The 18,512-nt window shown below is 38.6% G+C and overlaps 2 protein-coding genes across 2 annotated transcripts in view; both read left to right on the top strand.

Annotated features, from left to right (window-relative positions):
• Window positions 1–10,886, top strand: part of LOC143884917 (pleckstrin homology (PH) domain-containing protein) — a 113,423-nt gene extending 102,537 nt beyond the window's left edge. The window contains exons 54-64 of the mRNA XM_077388775.1: window positions 768–945; window positions 1,337–1,473; window positions 5,590–5,716; window positions 5,895–6,116; window positions 6,203–6,562; window positions 7,265–7,423; window positions 7,755–8,036; window positions 8,351–8,566; window positions 8,676–8,728; window positions 9,357–9,465; window positions 9,981–10,886. Coding sequence (XP_077244890.1) covers window positions 768–945; window positions 1,337–1,473; window positions 5,590–5,716; window positions 5,895–6,116; window positions 6,203–6,562; window positions 7,265–7,423; window positions 7,755–8,036; window positions 8,351–8,566; window positions 8,676–8,728; window positions 9,357–9,465; window positions 9,981–10,319 — 2,182 coding nt within the window. The 3' untranslated portion in view covers window positions 10,320–10,886. The remainder of the gene's footprint in view (window positions 1–767; window positions 946–1,336; window positions 1,474–5,589; window positions 5,717–5,894; window positions 6,117–6,202; window positions 6,563–7,264; window positions 7,424–7,754; window positions 8,037–8,350; window positions 8,567–8,675; window positions 8,729–9,356; window positions 9,466–9,980) is intronic.
• A 2,901-nt stretch (window positions 10,887–13,787) lies between these two features.
• On the top strand, window positions 13,788–17,267 carry LOC143883462 (beta-amylase 3, chloroplastic-like). Its single transcript, XM_077386814.1, has 4 exons — window positions 13,788–14,459; window positions 14,596–14,806; window positions 15,435–15,545; window positions 16,230–17,267. Exons 1-4 carry the CDS (start codon window positions 13,933–13,935, stop codon window positions 17,016–17,018), a joined length of 1,638 nt encoding a protein of 545 aa, XP_077242929.1. The 5' UTR covers window positions 13,788–13,932; the 3' UTR covers window positions 17,019–17,267.
• The last annotated feature ends 1,245 nt before the right edge of the window (window positions 17,268–18,512 follow it).

Below are 18,512 nucleotides of genomic sequence, written 5' to 3'. Positions count from 1 at the left end.
TGGAGAATTTCTTAATGAGGGGTTAATTTCTGTGTTAAAAACATGTGACGCAAATGAAGCCGAGGCTAGGGGGTTGCTGTTTGGTCTCCGGTGGTACACCTGTCACAATTTAGGTCCATTAATTGTGGAAGGTGATTCGTCAAATGTGATAGCTTGGGCAGGCAATCAAGGAGGTGGGCCATGGAGATTGCAGTATATTCTTGATGAGATACGCGACCTTGTTCGGAGCATTCGTCCACAATTAGTCCATCGTAGAAGAACTGCAAATTGTTCGGCGGACGTTTTGGCAAAAGAAGGGGTTCTTCAAACGGGAACAAATGTAATTTGTATAGATCTCTAGGCCCCGAATAGGCCTATATCGGTTTTTCCCCCTTTTACTGATGTACTGGGACACCTTGTCCCTTTTATTATTTTAATAAAATTCACTGTTAATTTTCAAAAAAAAAAAACATGTCACCTGCTTAGCAATTCGATACAGGATTAATAATAGTCAATTGAGTTATATATTTTAGTACTTTTAAATACAACATCGTAAACAGGTATCGGTATTTCCCTCTATATGCTTGCATGCCTTTGGAAATTATGAAACTCCGTTAAGAAGGATGATTGGAAATGTTTTACAACATTGTAACAGGTACCAGTATTTCCTTCTATATGCTTGCATGACTTCGGAAATTATGAATCTCCATTTTTTATTTTTATTTTGAATAATAAATTATGAAACTCCATTAAGAAGGATAATTTGAAATGTTTTGATTGCTTGCCAGGTTCAAGCTCATATTGGGTCATTTACAGCTTGATAACCAGCTCCCACTAACGCTGATGCCTGTGCTGTTGGCACCTGAGCATATAACCGATGCAAATCATCCAGTCTTCAAAATGACTGTCACAATGAGCAACGAGAACACTGATGGTACTCAGATCTACCCATATGTTTATATCCGGGTAATGCTTTGTCTTGAGAAGCACTTTATTCATGGTTTTTGTTAAAGTATAAAAGATAAATAATGCCTTCTCCAACAGCTTAAGTTTTTGGGGTAGTTGTTTGTTTCACATGGTATAAGAGCAGAGGTCCTCAGTTCAAAGTTCAAACCTCCTTGATAGTAAAAATCCACATGCAATGGCCAAATCCAAAATTGGGGTCACATGTGCCACGTGTACGCCACCCCTAGAAAAGAGGGGCCACACGTGAGGGGGAGTGTTTAAAGTATAAAAGATTAAATAATGCCATCTCCAACAGCTTAAGCTTTTGGAGTAGTTCGTTGTTTCACAGTTTTTAAACATTATATGTTTATACATATTCATGGTCTAAGTAAAGTCTGTGTACAAATGCTAGGTAACTGAAAAGTGTTGGAGGGTTAGCATTCATGAGCCAATTATTTGGGTATTGGTGGATTTCTACAATAATCTCCGGATAGATTCTATCCCCAGTAGTTCAGGCGTCGCACAGGTTGATCCAGAGATAAGAATTGAGTATGAATCTCCTTCATAATTTCATTTTCTAAGTGTAGTTTCTGTAGCCAGTAGACATAAGGTGAATTGGTCTATCAAATTCAGATACTAGTGCCATAAATTTATTTGTCTGGTTTCATTGCGTATTCAGTAATAATTCCTCCAGGTTTTAGCTACTGACATGTATTTACCTAGAGGTACATATCTACTTATGGTAAATGAAGAAAGTGTACATGTGAGTTTCCAGTATTGAAGTCATTAGTGCATGTATAATTAAGTCTCAATGGGAGATGTATTTGTTCATTCCTACGCACAAGAAAATTTCTGTTTTTTTCTCTCATATCTAACCATTTAAAGCCTATGATATGTGGACACATATTCGCATGTTTCCACATAGAAAACGGAGAGGTAAAGTTCCTGGGCTATATGTGTAGACCCCCACCTTCCCTGTGTAGACGCGTTTTCTGCGGAAAAATAAAACCGGGGAGTGTTGCGGCCTAGAACCGGACAATATCTATACAGTGGCCGTGGCATTACACGTCTAGTGCTGACATTGATGAGAGGCATCTGACACTACAACCCCTAAAAATCCATAAACAGGGACATGCTAGTACACACGTACATATAGAATTACTGTTTATCAATCATAATTTACAACAAGATAAATATGTATTAAATTAAGAAACTAATAAATAGTAGGATTGAGCAATTACAAGTGTAAAATAAGCATTAGATACTCAAATTGCAATGCAATCATCAATCTAATATGGTTCTCTTCAGTCTCAATATGCAACGGGAAAGAGACAATGAATATAATATTAGGAGAATTTTTTTAGGTCTTAGGTTTGGTCACGGGTTCGAGTCACGGAAACAGCCTCTCTGCAAAGTAGAGGTAAGGCTGTGTACATCTTAACCCTCCCCAAACCCCTCAATGGCGGGAGCCTTGTGAACTGGGCCGCCCTTTTATTAGGTTTGAGAAGAGAGAGAGGGAAGAGATGGAACAAATATTAATTAAAGAAGGTTATAATAAAACAGATACTAAAAAATAGGTAAACACAATATTTAATAATATAGCATTATTTCTACATAGGCCTTTGGATGCTCTGAGAAGAAGTGACTCGTGCCAAGTTGATGGAGTAAAAAGAGGTAAGGGCAGACCGAAAACAACTTGGGTCGAAATAGTGAGCTAAGACTTGATGGCTAGGAACATAACAGATAACATGACCTTGAATAGGAGAAAATGGAAGAAAATGATCCATGTATACAAACCCAACTAGTGCCAGGATTAGACTTAGGCTCCATTTGGGTACTCATGTTTTTGTATTTGGATTTGGATTTGAGTTTTAGATACAAAATACATCAGCCATCCTCATGCTCATGTTGTACGAGAGAGCGAGAAAGGGAGGGAGGGACGTCTCGCTGCAGTTGCAGCAAGGTCGAGGAGCAACGAGGGTGAAGGTAACTGCCACAAATATTGATTTCCAAATAATGTCCTGCAGAACAGATTTGTAAATTGGATTTTTTTTAACTGTTGTAGCTGATTTGGAAATCTAAGGATCTGATCCAGTTGCAAACTTAACTGCAAATGTGAGTAATCCAAATCTAAATCTCCTGGGTATCCAAACGCGGCCTTAGTCAATTTGAGCCGGGTAGATTCTTTCACCTTCTTCGTGAAAATTTTCTAAGGGATTCATTAGCTGACCCCAACTAGTTTGGGACAAAGGCTTAGTTGAGTTGAGTTGAACATTATTTCAAGCTTGACATGGTGCAAAAATTTGTCGACACAGCCACATTAAGTTTGGCACTTCTATTTACAAGTGTCGAAAGGAGAGGCGACACATGTGGACACGCATGTCAGCATCGACACATATCGACATGCATGTCAGCAATCAATTTGAAGGTAAGCTTAAATGCTTGATCATGGGAAAAACACAGAACTTTTGATCACCCCACCACAAAGTCTCTCTTTGGACACTATTTAGCTAAAATAGCAACAACAGTATTAGCCTCTCTAAGAGCGTGAAAAAGAATTAATAACATTTTCCCTACATATATCTAAAATATTTTCCTCCATTTCCAAAAAAAATCTAAAATGTTTTCCACAATGTGGGTCAAATGCCAAGGCCCTGGACTGTGATGCATAGCCCATGAGATAAATATTGACCAGACCTTCAACCCATAAATTCCCTTTAAAGTCTTCATATAATAACAGCGGGCTTGTGGGTAGAGGTCAAACATTAGCTTCATGCATATCCTTAATTACATTCAAATCCAAGAAAGCCTTAACGACCGCTCCTTTGTCGTCACTAATCACACTACCAAGCCTCTCCGACTCTGGATTCCCAAAGATGATCTATCAGACTTCAAGTTAATAACGTTGGGTGGTGGTAAATTCCCTTCGAACTCTTCATAGAACAGCAGCAGACCTGGCACTAAAGCACGAATCTAAGCTTCATTTGTCTCCTTAATCTCAATCAGATCCGAAAAAACTCTTACCAACCTCTCCTTTGTCCTCTCTAAACACACTGCCTAACTTCACCAGCCCTGAATTCCCCAAAGATGATCAGTCTTAGTTCAACTTAATAACGTTTGGTGGTGGTTGATTAATAACAACCTCTCCTTTGGTGGTGGAAGGTTTGTTCTTGGCCAAATCAAATACTCTAGATCTCTCTAAAGCAAATATGGTTCGTACCAAGCTCTGTTCTCATCTGGTGGCATCGGGCTCTAAGCCTTTGCCACATGAGGGTAAACCCATCTTTGACATCTCTACATGTCGGTGACTAGTGGTTGAAACCTCAGTTGCTCACCATGACATTTGTTGATGTTACCTCTGTTGTCAACTACGTATGACACATTATGCGTAGAAAACCGAGAAATACCTTATCAAATAAAGATCAACCACTATTTGCAACAAACATAAATGTGAGAAAAACAATCACACAATGCAAGAAGACAAGATTTATGTGAGTACGGCAGACACTATGTCCAGAGTGGAAGATTTTCACTATTTCAGTCTAGGGTTACAAACTCTCTTTCTTTGCCGGGAAAACCTTGCACCCTAATGTGTTGCTTATATATATCAATGCCACTACATCAACAAAATTACCGAAATACTCTTTTGCAGAAAACACAAAATTAAATTTTCCTTCCGGGAGCACTGCCCCCGAAACCCCGGCAGGGGCTCCCCTCCAGCAAGTTAACCGCGCAGCTCAACCCGCATGTGCATCGTGTACGTTAGTCCGTCAAGGTCCTATTTAATGCCAGAATACAAGACATCTACACAATATTATGCATGCGCCTACTAATGTTCATTTTATGACCATGAAATGCATCATTTGTTAAAGCCTCCTTTGGATATGGCTGGTTTATCAAATGTGTGTCTGACTTATCACTCGACCTTCAGTGATGCTGATTGGCCCTTTGTCCTGATGAGTGATGACCACCACTGTTCAATTTCTGTTTATAATGTTTTCTCATGCCCCAATCTCATTTCATTCTATTAAACACCTCGCAGTATGTTCATGTGTCAAGGCTGGATATTGGTCTCTTATTGTCACTATTACTATTTGCACTCATGCAGCATTCCTCTCTACAAGGACCAAAAAAAAAAGACAGAATTGTAGCTCAAGTTTCACATCAATCTTAGAAGATTAGGTTTTGTAGTGGGATGGACTTACGTGGTCTTTGCAAATGGAAGGCAGGCTTCATGGCTCAGATGTGATGGAGAGAGTAGAGTGGGCTAGCATAAGAAATGGGCTTTTGTGACTGCTGAGTCCACTAGTATTTTTAACATATGAACAATTATTAATTAGGGATGCATGAACCACTCGAGAATGCAAAAGATCTCAATCAAGACTCTGACCTTCCATTGTGAGTCAGGTGTTGAAGCAAACTACAATAAATTCACCTCAGAATCATCATCAAATTATTTTGATTGCTACCACAAATACATCATAGTGCAAAATTCTCAATACACTTAACCGAGCGTAAACATGTACTTATTGAGTGGTTGTAGCTTTATAACACTACTGGTTCCAGAAAAATCTATTATTTAAATGACCTCAGAATTATCATCAAATTTACGTTTCAAAAAATCAGAAAATGCAATCATTTAATATTCCGTTCATATCTTTTCAGCTTAATAGATGTTTCAGAAGTAAGGTTAAAGTTATCAATGGAGACAGCACCAACTCAGCGACCACAGGGTGTCCTTGGCATGTGGAGCCCCATATTGTCAGCTGTTGGAAATGCTTTCAAAATCCAGGTCAGGGTGTTAATGCAACTAGCGTCCTGATAATTATAGCTCAAGGACAAGTAGGCTTATATATTAAAACCTAAAATCCAGGATTCAATATAATAGCCTTCTTTATAATTTACCATGACAATATTTTTGGTGTATCATTATGGATCCTCATTAACTTGTTATATTACCTTCATTTCAGGTCCATCTAAGAAAAGTCATGCACAAAAACAGATTCATGCGAAAAAGCTCTGTTGTTCCTGCCATTGTAAATCGTATTTGCAGAGATCTTATCCACAATCCTTTACATTTGATATTTGCGGTAGATGTACTCGGAATGACAAGCTCGACATTGGCTTCTCTTAGTAAAGGATTTGCCGAGCTCTCAACAGATGGGCAATTTCTTCAGTTACGGTCAAAGCAGGTCAACCATTTTGTGTTTTATTTTAATTTCTTTTTTGGATTTTGCTTATTTCCTGCAAAATAAATAGCCTTTAAGTATGGTGGCAGGTAGGGTCAAGGAGAATCACTGGTGTAAGTGATGGAATTCTTCGAGGAACTGAAGCTCTTGCACAAGGTTTCGCATTTGGAGTGTCTGGTGTTGTGACAAAGCCCATGGAGAGTGCCAGACAACATGGAATTCTAGGGCTTGCTCATGGTCTTGGAAGAGCTTTCCTGGGATTCATTGTTCAACCAGTAAGTGGGGCATTGGATTTTGTCTCCTTGACAGTGGATGGCATTGGTGCAAGTTGTACCAGATGCTTAGAGGTCTTCAGTAACAAGGCTACATACCAAAGAATCAGAAATCCCCGTGCTATTCTTGCGAATGGTGTACTTATGGAGTATTGTGAGAAGGAAGCACTTGGACAGGTATCTATTTTATCACCTTCTATTATATTCACGATCCAGATTGAAGTTCAAATTGAAGCTATTTAGCCTTCTTTTGCAACTTATTATCCGTACCAAATTTCCAGATAAACGCTTCATGATCTAATAATGAAACAAGCCATTGACAAAAGCTCTGGCCATTAGAGCAGAACATCTTGAGGAGTCTCATATTATCTCTACTACTAAAAAATGACAATGATTTTAATTGAGCTGCGCATGTGCACAAAACTAGTTATATAGGTGAACATCCTTCCAAGTGAGTATAAAAAGTTAAACCTACCTAATAGAATATGGTTAAATTGTTAATATTAGCCCTATTCTAGAAAAATCTCTCGATAGAGTCAATGTACTGTTATTACTAGAATTTTATTTCCCTATTAGCGATCAATATTTTCTTCCCAACAGTATTCTCTGTAGCTCATGCCCAAGTATTTTATGGGGCCCCAAGGGCACATGGCTAAGCCATGTACATCAGACAAATTATTTCTTTACCTGATAAAAAGAGCAATAGGAATATGTAGAGTTAACGTATGGATCAGAGGTGGCATGTTAATGAACTGAGCCAACAAAATCTTTCCAGCAATAGAAAATTCGGTTTATTCCGCTCTCTGTTCGTTACTTTCTAAGAAAGTTCAGATTTTCTGAACGCATTCTTATGATTTGCTTGCCATTTCACATTTCTAGATGGTACTACACCTCGCAGAAGCTAGTAGACATTTTGGTTGTACAGAAATATTCAAAGAGCCTTCAAAATATGCCTGGTCTGATCATTACGAAGACCATTTCACATTGCCTTACCGAAGGATTCTTTTGATAACGAACAAGCGTGTCATGCTGCTCCAGGTGTGGTAACTGAATCAGAGGTCTTCTTATCTTTAGCTATGTCTTTCATTCAAGGTTTGAAATTTCGGTCGAAATCATGTAAAATTTGGTAAAATAATGTCGGTATTTTACAAGATTCGGTAGAAATTTCGGAAATTTCGGTAGAATCTTAAAATTTCAGTGGAATTCTTGTAAATTTCAGCGAAATTTCGGAAATTTCGGCTAAATAATGTAACATTTCGATTTTAGGTACTTTCAGTTTCGGTCCTGGCTGAAATTTAAAACCATGCTTTCATTATATTGTCAGTTGTCATAGATGTGATTTTGTCTTCTTTTACTTCTTTTATTGTAGTGCTTGGCTCCGGACAAGATGGATAAGAAACCCTGCAAGATCATGTGGGATGTACCTTGGGAAGAACTCATGACACTGGAGCTGGCAAAAGCAGGCTACCCAAAACCATCTCACTTGATTCTCCATCTCAAGAATTTCAAAAAATCAGAAAGCTTTGTTCGACTCATCAAGTGTAGTGTTGAGGAAGAGGGAGAGGGAGAACCCCAAGCTGTTAAAATCTGTTTGGTAGTGCGTAAGATGTGGAAAATGCACCAGTCAGACATGAAAACCCTAACTTTAAAGGTCAGTATTTGGTTTCATGGCTTACATTTTGGCATGATGTGATCAAGGTTTTAAATTCCGGTTTCGGTTTCGGCCTTGGCCGAAATTCGTGGAAAAAAAAGGAATTACATTTTTTAAAAATAGTATATTTGTGGAAAAAAAAATCATTTTCCCGAAATTCAGCCGAAATTTGGAAAATTCCGAATTTTTGGGTTCTTGGGATTCGGTTTCGGTCCCATCCGAAATTTCGATATTTCAGCCGAAATTTAAAACCTTGGATGTTATCTCATGTGACCCTAAGGTAGCCTCTTCCTATTCAATTTTTTAATAACCAGGTTCCTTCAAGCCAGCGGTATGTGCATTTTGCTTGGGATGAGGCAGATGGGAGGAATTCCCGTAGCCAGATTAAGCCAATGATTAGATCACGAGAGTTCCCGTCAGTCAGTTCTGTATCTGGTGAGCGGAAATTCATCAAACATAGTGTCAATTTCCAGAGAATTTGGAGCAGTGAACAAGACTCTAAAGGTCGATGCACATTGTGCCCAAAACAGGTAGATGAATGGATTATAGAAAGTCGGTTCTCTTTCTCTTTTCTTTTCCTGAGAGTTTTAGTCGTGTGATGTATAACTCTTAACGTACAACCCGGTTTGAGTTTTTTAGGTTGTGCAGGATGGAGAAATATGTAGCATTTGGAGACCAATTTCCCCTGATGGGTAATTAGCTTTCTTTCTTTAGTTCCTGATTGCTTCTTGATTTTTCTATAATATAAATTCGTTTTAATCTTTACTTTCTTTCCACGACATTTTTAATCATACCCTGGATATATGGATATTCAGTTCGGAACTTTGGGACTTATTTTAAGTTCTCTTATTCTCCTTTGGGTTCACAAGTTTAAGAACTCATACACAAGGGACTTCATTACCGGAAATTAAAGTTCAAATTGAGCTTTCAATCTTGAGAAGTGATTACAGAAAAAATGAAAAGGAATGAGGCTAAATATTCACTAAACTACATGTGTGAGCATCATGCATATTAGTATTGCTTCTAGTTTTTTGCCAAACAAACATTGTTAATATATTGCCCTCTTGTTGGCTTGGGACTTGCACATATGGTCTCGTAATTACTTTTGAAAGACCAATCATAAGGCCAGTCCAATCATTATCTGAGTCTAGGTTATTATTACTCTACATATAGAGCCTTGCCTAAGGTTTATTTCTGGTTTCAGTCTCTGCCATGACAGGTAACGTTAGTATGACTTGAGAATATGAAGAATATGACTTCTGTCATGCATAAAGAAATGTGGCGACTGAGAGAATATGAATGTGGGTTGGTTTCTTGCAGGTATATCTCTATTGGGGATGTAACTCGTGTAGGCATCCATCCTCCAAATGTTGCCGCTGTCTACCGCAATATTGACGGACTATTTGCAACTCCGGTTGGTTATGACCTGGTAGGCGACAGAACATCATTTACCAATGAGAACAGGGTCCCTAACAGAATCTCTTTTATAAAATTCAAAAAAAAAAGAGAGAGAGAGATGGAAAGTTGTTGCAAGTTATCACACTTGAGGCCTGTTTGCTTTGGGTCTTGAGAATCAATTTTGAGTTCGAAACTGATTATTGGACTCAAAATTACATATAATTTTTTGTCCAATAAATCGATTCTCAAAGTCCAAAACAAACAGGGATCATTTGGATGCATGTTAAGTCGTAATAGAGTAGAGGAAAAGCACTTTTCAAGGAAAAACCAAGTAGAAGTATAAATCATGTTTACTTTCCCTTTCCTCTCGATATGGGGGGAAACTCAAAAGGCTATTGAATGAACAGTGCATTGCAACCAGACATTACTGGAAAGGGGAAAATGACATAATTTTACTTTTCCTAGTAAAACACTGTTTTGGTGGCAACCAAAGGGACTCAAAAGGGAAAATGAAAGAGATTTAAGTATTGCAAATTTTTTTAACAGGTGTGGAGGAACTGCTTGGATGACTATGTTACACCTGTATCGATTTGGCTTCCGCGGGCCCCAGAAGGCTTTGTCTCAGTTGGATGTGTGGCAGTAGCTGGTTTTACTGAGCCACAACCTGATACTGCGTACTGTGTGAGTGAAACCGTAGCGGAGAAGAGTGTATTTGAGGAGAGAATAGTGTGGGCTGCACCAGACTTGTACCCTTGGGCATGTTATGTTTATCAGGTCCAAAGTGAAGCTCTTCATTTCATTGCATTGCGACAGCCAAAACAAGAGACAGATTGGACCCCAATGAGGGTTTCTGAGGTACAACCTTTAGAGTCATTAGAAGCTTGATAAGCTTAAAAAAGGCCTCATTTTTTTCAGGCCTCCGTATCTCCTCTGTCCTAATAGTTCATTCAGTTGTGGAGAAATAATGGCATCCTTATTGGGTTGAAGAAAGCTAGTGAAAGGAATCCCACGAAGAAACAGACATCCTCATCGAATGGGTATCCATGTTTGTCAATGTCCCAACTTTTCGATTTCCGAATGTGAAAAAGAAGCCCATTAGAAATGTTTCAAATGTTGTTTTGATGGAATGAGGAGTGAGGAGGCGGCAATATTTGTAGTTCAGGCAACTCGAATTTTGCTTCTCTTGTGCTTTTGCCTAATTTTCCTCTACTCTTGGCTGAGGATGTTGTCGTGTTTCTATCGTTTGTATATGAACAAGAATGACCCTTGATGTTTTTTTGTATTATGAAGAAAAATGACCCTTGATTTTTTATTGTTTTTATGACTCAGGGTATCCCCACCCCCAATTTTTGGGGCAGGACTATTCCCTACAAATAGTTCCTTATTTCAATTGGAAATTTGTATTGATAACATGCAGTACAAATATAAATGATTAGTTCCTGGTGTTTGATAGTTGAAAATTTAAAACAACTTTCTTTGCATGAGATTGTTTCATTTTCTTTGCTCCTCAACGTTGAGGTCAGAGGTTCAATACGAACTTACCCACACAAAAAACATATATTATTGTAATTCCTTGGCTATGGGCTATGGGCTATGGCAAATCTATATTTTTTTAGGGTAATGATATCAGCACAACCATGCTTTAATAATTGCACAAATGCTGCTTGTCCTTTCCTTTACAATTGGCTTGTAAGGACTTTTTGGGAACTGTATTAGCCCTTGACAGCTCATGCGGTTATCAAAACATGGTTGTGGTGATATCATTTCCCATGTTTTATCAATACGAGATCCAAAATGCGCCTTTCTATCTTAATTGGTCGTTGGGCTTTCAATGGGAACTTAGAAAAATATATATATATATATATAGAGAGAGAGAGAGAGAGAAAACGGTTCCTACACATATGTGTAGATAAGTTATCTACACACTAGCTTAAAATACATTGGGGGCCACATTATTTGGGCGATCCAAACCATTCATTTTTAAGGCCTTCACATAGATAGGGTGTCCACAAAAAATCAGATCCATAGGATCATCCTAACCATTCGAACTGTGGAGGCAAAAAATGGACTAATTTGTGAAGGTTTATACACATCCATTTTACCTCCACAAATCGTAGGGTTGGGATGATCCTATGGATCTGATTTTTTGTAGACACCCTATCTATGTGAGGGCTTTTAAAATGGATGGCTTGGATCACCCAAACAATGTGGGCCCCCACTGTATTTTAAGCTAGTGTGTAGAGAACTCTCTACACATATGTGTAGGAACCGTTTTCTCATATATATATATATATATAGCTCACCAAACTTATGGTAAGCTAACTTGCCCAATCACATGGGTCCCACATTTTGGAGAGTGATCCAAACCATTCATTTGCAAGGCCTTATCATAGATAGGGTATGTACCAAATGGAGGGGTTAGGATGATCCTATGGAGCTGATTTTTCGTACACCCCCATCTATGTAAGGGACTTTCAAATGAATGGTTTGGATCATCCTAACAAAGTGGGCCCCCATGTGATTGGGCAAGCTAGCTCACCATAAGTTTGGTGAGTCCTCATATATATATCTTTCCCAACTTCGTAAACCAAACATTAGAAAGGGTGTTTCTGATTTTATTTTTATTTTTTTCTTCTTCCAAGCTTGGCCAACAATCAACAGAAAATTGTTTCCAGGAATTTTCTGGAATAGAGGAGAGGAAAAAAAAATTCTGAAAAATGTTTTTCCTATAATCCAATCCGAACCTTGGATTTGTAGATCTTTTTGTAGAACAACAAAAAAACAGTTTTTGGGTATTTTCGGAACTGATCTTTTTGTAGAGATGTCGGAGAGTGGCTATCTTTTTGGAAAAAATGAGATGATGACCCTTTTAAAATATCCATGAGAATTGCTAAAAGCATCTACTTTTCATTAAAAAGAGAAAGGTGGTTCCCACATAGAAGAAATGACTCAGATATCTTGCTCCAAAGAGAATGAGAAGCTATGTGAACATGGGTAGTCCAAAAAATCATAGACAAGAATAACACATTTATCTATCTAATTCTAACCCAGTCCATGGCAAAGAGGTATTTACATGCAAGTAAAGAAGAAAGGATTGGTACAAAGAAGCAAGAGTGATGGATTGATAGGGTGGACATGGAAACACATCATTTGTGGAGAACCACAAGCAAATAGGCACTTGAAATTTTTGTGGGAACCTTACTGTTCATCAATCAAATCATAACTTTACTCCACAGTAACTCGACAAATGTTGAATGTTAAGAGTCACTTTCAGGTAGGGCATCAACGAATCCACTCCGGACCCTTTTTCTAAGTTTAGGGCCCTACTTACATTGTACCAGTTAGGACTTACCAAAAATGGAAGACTTACTTGGTATCAAAGCTTCTAACATGTGAACATGCAAGTCGGTCATGACTATTGTCCATATATTTGCTGGGCAATTTGGCAAGAAGCCATTTTGTGGCTCACTTTTGCAAGAGACAAGAGTCACCTCAGATTAATTAAATGAGAAAGACAAAATGTGCTAAAAAGTGAGCCTGTGCGGCTGTTGTCTCTTGCAAAAGTGAGCCACTAAATGACTTTCCGCAAAATTGCCTAGCAAATCCCATTGTATTACTGGGAACTGTGCTGTTGTAATCAATTCTAATCTTCTTTCTCACCCTCAAAATATCTATATCTTAGCTACCCCTTGATGTATGTCTTCCAAGAAAATTAGAGTTGGTCACAAGAGGAAGAGTAGGGTAGGGTCTTCTTAAGTCAACAAACACCAATGAAGATATTAAAAAATAAAAAAGGGGGGGAATGATATCCGCACTACCATATTTTGATAATGGCACTATTCCCTTTTTTACACTTTTTTAATTAATTTTTTAACTGCAGTTTATATTCTCCCCTTTTTCTTTCTTGGGCCAGCCCCTGATAGTGCATTTATCCACTCTTTTACAGTGCAAGGGGCGGTCGGGGGGAAGAAAAAAAGAGTGAATATATCATTTCCGTACTCATAAAAGTGAAAAACAAAAGAGTGTAGTGCAATTATCAAAATGTGGTGGAGTGCATACCAGCTGCCTAAATTATCTTCTTGGTCGACATGAGGAGCGCGTGAGATAGAGAGACAATGTTTTTGTAATCCACACGTCTGTGGCCAAAAGGATATTTGTTGATAGAAAAGTTCTAAAATAAATCAGGGATTTGCTAGGGACCATTTCCCTAAATAAAACTCACATATTTCACTTCAAAGAAATTAAGCTTCATTGTTCTCTCTATTGTTCTTTGTCATATGATAAAGAGAGAAGGAAAAAGATAGAAACGCGTATGAAAGTAAATAACAAATGGTGAGCCAACTCGTCTGTCCTTATTCACTTTTTCCGTTTGAACCCGAACCCACCAACGTTGTCTCCTTCATGGGCTCAAATGCTACTTCTCTTCTATAAATGATGGACCCTTCCTACTACATTCTCCTCATATCTATCCTTTCTTTGTTACAAAACCAAAGAAAGCATGGCCTTAACACTTCGTTCTCCTTGTTTTACCATCCCAAAAGACACCAAAATTCACAAAACACCCCAAGAATCCTCTGGTGCAATCTCTTATGTGACTCTCAAGCCCGCGTGCCGTCTCCGGGCGAATAATTCGAGCGGGGACGCACATATTCCACTTGATAAAACACCATTATTCTCCGATTGGAGGGACGAAAAAATGGAGAGACTACATGGGCTCTCAGGCAATCACAAGGTGGCCGGAATGGGAGTTCCTGTGTTTGTCATGTTGGCTCTAGATACGATATCGATGGGAGGGAGTTTGAACAAGGCACGGGCGTTGAACGTTAGTTTGATGGCGTTGAAGAGCGCCGGAGTGGAGGGAGTCATGGTGGATGCTTGGTGGGGATTAGTGGAGAAAGATGGGCCCTTGAATTATAATTGGCAAGGGTACCTTGAGCTTGTTCAAATGGTGCAAAGGCATGGACTCAAGCTTCAAGTTGTTATGTCTTTTCATCAGTGTGGTGGAAATGTTGGAGACTCTTGCAGGTATGGAAGGGAGAATATCTTGTTATTTTTTGGATTTTTTGTCATGTTATTATGCTAACGAAGTAACCCTTATTTCCTTGTTTATTGGTTTATTGGTTTCCTTTATCAATGGTATTTTTATTCTTAAATTTTTCAGCATACCTTTACCTCCTTGGGTGCATGAGGAGATCATGAATAACCCTGATCTTGTCTACACAGACAGATCAGGTAGGAGGAACCCTGAATACATCTCATTGGGATGTGATTCATTGCCTGTGCTGAGAGGAAGAACACCCATCCAAGTTTATGCTGATTTCATGACTAGCTTCCGTGAAAATTTCAAAGATTATCTTGGAGGAGTGATTGTGGTAAGCCATCCTGGCCCTGGAATTTCGAAACTTGATAAGAAATTTATCTAACCCAAAAAAAATGGAAAATAGAAAATACAAATTAAAAAGACACCCACCTATAATCCAAGAAAAATAGGATAACAAAGAAGAGTAAGCAAAGTTGGCTTAGAATGAATCTTAAAAGGGTCCGTTTGGATTGCCGAAATCTGGCGATGGAATCGGCATCCTATTCTGATTCTACCTTATTCAAGTGTTTGGTGGGAGCCAGAACTTTTTTCCCGCTTCAAGATATGGTATGGTTCTGTCTTGGTTGGAATGAAACTTCTATTGGAAATTTTTAATTAAATTTAATTTTAATTTTTTTTCATTCCCTTTACAAAATATATCTCTGACCTCTTTTTCAAAAGGGGAACCATCTTTTCTATGGTTGCCGATTTGAATTTGAATTTGAATATGAATAGGACGTGAGGACCGAAATGCATTCCGAAACTGAAATTTGAAACCATGGCCATAAATACAATAGAGATGGGAGTGGCCCACGAAAGAGATGGGGGTGGATATTTCATATGTGGGCCCTCTTAGACGCTCCTTTATTTGGACCCGTCTAAAATAGTTTAGTAGCTTACAGAGTTGAAATTGAATGCAGGAAATTCAAGTTGGAATGGGACCATGTGGAGAGTTGAGGTATCCATCTTATCCAGAAAGCAACGGTACTTGGAGGTTTCCGGGTATTGGGGAATTCCAGTCCTACGACAAGGTAAGCAAAAATATTATTATTACTTGTTTGGATTGAAAAATATTTCTTAAGAATTTTTTTTCTTAGGAATTTTTTTCCCGTTTCAAAGATTTAGAAGAAAATGGTTTGGTTATGACTTATTTAGAGGGATATCATTATAAAAAGAAGCTCCCTAATAAATAAAGGGATGTGATTTATTCGTCCCCTTTATATTACATGGGACAGCCCTCTCTAGGGTAAAAGAGTAGTCATAAATACACTGGAGGGGAATATATCATTTCCCTACTTGACCTCCCGACGGTAATATGAAAATGTTTTCCTTTTCCAAACTTTTCCTAAAAATTCCTACAACTCACATGTCCTAATTTTGTTAATGATAATTTACAATGAATGGAAGTCTGAGTTTTGATTTGGAAATCAAATGAAATGGATCTCGATTGATCCGGACCGTTCATCTAAAATCTTCTTTGTTTTCTCAATGGGCTTGGTACCTCAATATGATTCTCAAGCTAAGCTCAAATTAGACTTGGACATGGGCCTATGGCCTATGGGCCGGGTTTATTCTTATGAACCTTCAGAGCCCATCAAAGCGGTCTGGCCCAATAAACATGGGGAACTCCGATTTGGGCCGACTGAAGCCCAGTCCATAAGATTAATTTGGTAAATGTCTAATTTGCTTAATTAACAAGATCTCATCCGATGCAGTACATGAAAGCTTCTCTACAAGCATCAGCCATAGCAATCGGAAAGACAAATTGGGGCGAGACCGGACCCCACAACTCCGGCCAATACAACCAATTCCCCGAGGACACGGGCTTTTTCAAGAGAGATGGAACATGGAACACCGAGTATGGTAACTTCTTCCTAGAATGGTATTCTAAGAAGTTATTGGACCATGGTGACCAAATTCTAAGTGCCGCCGAGGGCATATTCCGGGGCACTGGAGCCAAACCTTCCGGCAAGGTTGCCGGAATCCACTGGCATTACAAAACAAGGTCCCACCCAGCTGAATTAACGGCCGGATACTACAACACTACGCAGAAAGATGGTTATTTGCCTATAGCACAAATGTTTGGTAGAAGGGGTGTTGTATTAAATTTTACATGTATGGAGATGAGAGATGGGGAACAACCAGGGCACGCAAATTGCTCGCCAGAATCACTTGTCCGGCAAGTTAAGACGGCGACTAAGAATGCTCGGACGGATCTCGCTGGAGAAAATGCATTGGAGAGATATGACAATGCGGCATTTGGGCAGGTGGTAAAGACGAATAGGTCGGGTTTTGGCAATGCATTGAGTGCATTTACGTACCTTAGGATGAACAAGAAGCTATTTGAAGGGGAGAATTGGCGACAATTAGTCGCATTTGTGAAGAACATGTCGGAAGGTGATCGGAGGATGGAACTTTCGGAATCCGATTCCGGTCACTCGGACCTTTACATTGGCTCTGTAAGCGATCAGAAACTAAAGAGCAAGGATGCTGCACTAGTGTGAAGATAAATAGATGTATGATGGAAAATAGTTGTGTATTTTAGTTTGGAAAAGGGAAAAAAGGAGAGAATGATGTGTAATTCAGTGAACTTCGAATCGTAGGAAAATCAATGTTGCATGTCTCAATTTACATAAGGTTACTAATAAAAGGTGTATCTCTCCAAAACCATGTATAGATCCTTCAACTTCTTCTCCAAAATCTAGTCCTTTTGCTCTAACTTTAATGTGGCCTTGCTCAAAGATTAGCAATGTAATGGTTTTAGAAGCTTGTCATTCATGAGGTTTTGAAGCTTGCTTTTATGGATTGGTAGTTTCAAACTTTCAATTACCACGGAAGCAGGTATATTTTTGTTTCAGTTTAATTAAATTTTGTAAAATCACAAAAACATATGCAAATAACATAATATTTAGATTAAACTTAAGGAAATGCAAGAATTTTCAAGCACAACTACACACTTGGAAACTATTACATAAACAAGAAAGCTAATTAATTTTGTACATAACATGTGAAATAATTTATAGAATTACTTTTATGTATAGTTATGCAACGAGTATTGATAAAATAGAAGAGGAATGCTAAGATCAAGCGGCTAAAGAGCCGGTTGAATGTAGTCGGGGCCTATTGGACATAAAATACCATGCTGGCAATCTTTTATAACCTAAAATCTGGCAAAGTAATCCCTAAGTATCAGGCATTTCCTCTTTAATTAGTTGGCATTATTTAAAGACATTTTTTTGTCGCGCTGCTTTTTCTCTTCTTTTCTCTAGGGTACCCGCCAACATCCAAAATAACACTAAATCTTCAAGTGTTATTTCCATCTCCTAACATATAGCTTGTGGCCCACCATCATGTGGATGAGATTAGATCCATTGATCTGACCGGCTCACAAGTATGGCCCATTTCTGTTTAACCCACCTTGATTGGATGATCCTGCCCCTAGATCCATCAATCCTCAAAAGTTAAAAACCATTGATTTTTTATGCCATATCTTATGGACGCGATGTCATGTCACCTCTTGATAGACTACAATATCAACAGCCTTGATTGCATGTTAGCCCTCGATCACTTCATTTTAAGGGTGCCCATATCAAAATATGGAGGGCAGTGTTCTCTGTCTTTTTCCCCTCTTGAAAAATAGATAATATCTCATGGTTTAGATCCATGGCCAAAAGAGCCACTAAGCACAAGACTAATCACGATCAAGGTGGGCCCTTCGTGTACATTTGATATGGGTTTAATGTGGGAAATATCAATCGTCACCCCATGATATTGGCACACTTCTCTTTATTTCACTTATCGGAGAAGCTGATTGTGCAAAATCTAGGGTGTGCCTCTCACGTAGGGGGGCAATGATTTTGCAAATTATTGTTAGAGAAAGAGCGAAAGTAGTGAACTTTACAAAGAGACAAGGCAGTTCAACGAAAGAACTAAGAAAGTCCTGATATATGTAGGGAATATTTCAGTGACCATGGCTAAAGCAGCAGATTTTAGGTTCT

This window comes from Tasmannia lanceolata, unplaced genomic scaffold (assembly GCF_043159265.1).
Source record: "Tasmannia lanceolata isolate RefF3 unplaced genomic scaffold, GAP_Taslan_0.1 ptg000008l, whole genome shotgun sequence".
NCBI classification, from domain to species: Eukaryota; Viridiplantae; Streptophyta; class Magnoliopsida; order Canellales; family Winteraceae; genus Tasmannia; species Tasmannia lanceolata.
Note: the sequence above shows the minus strand (reverse complement) of the source record. Positions and strands in the feature narration are given on the sequence as shown.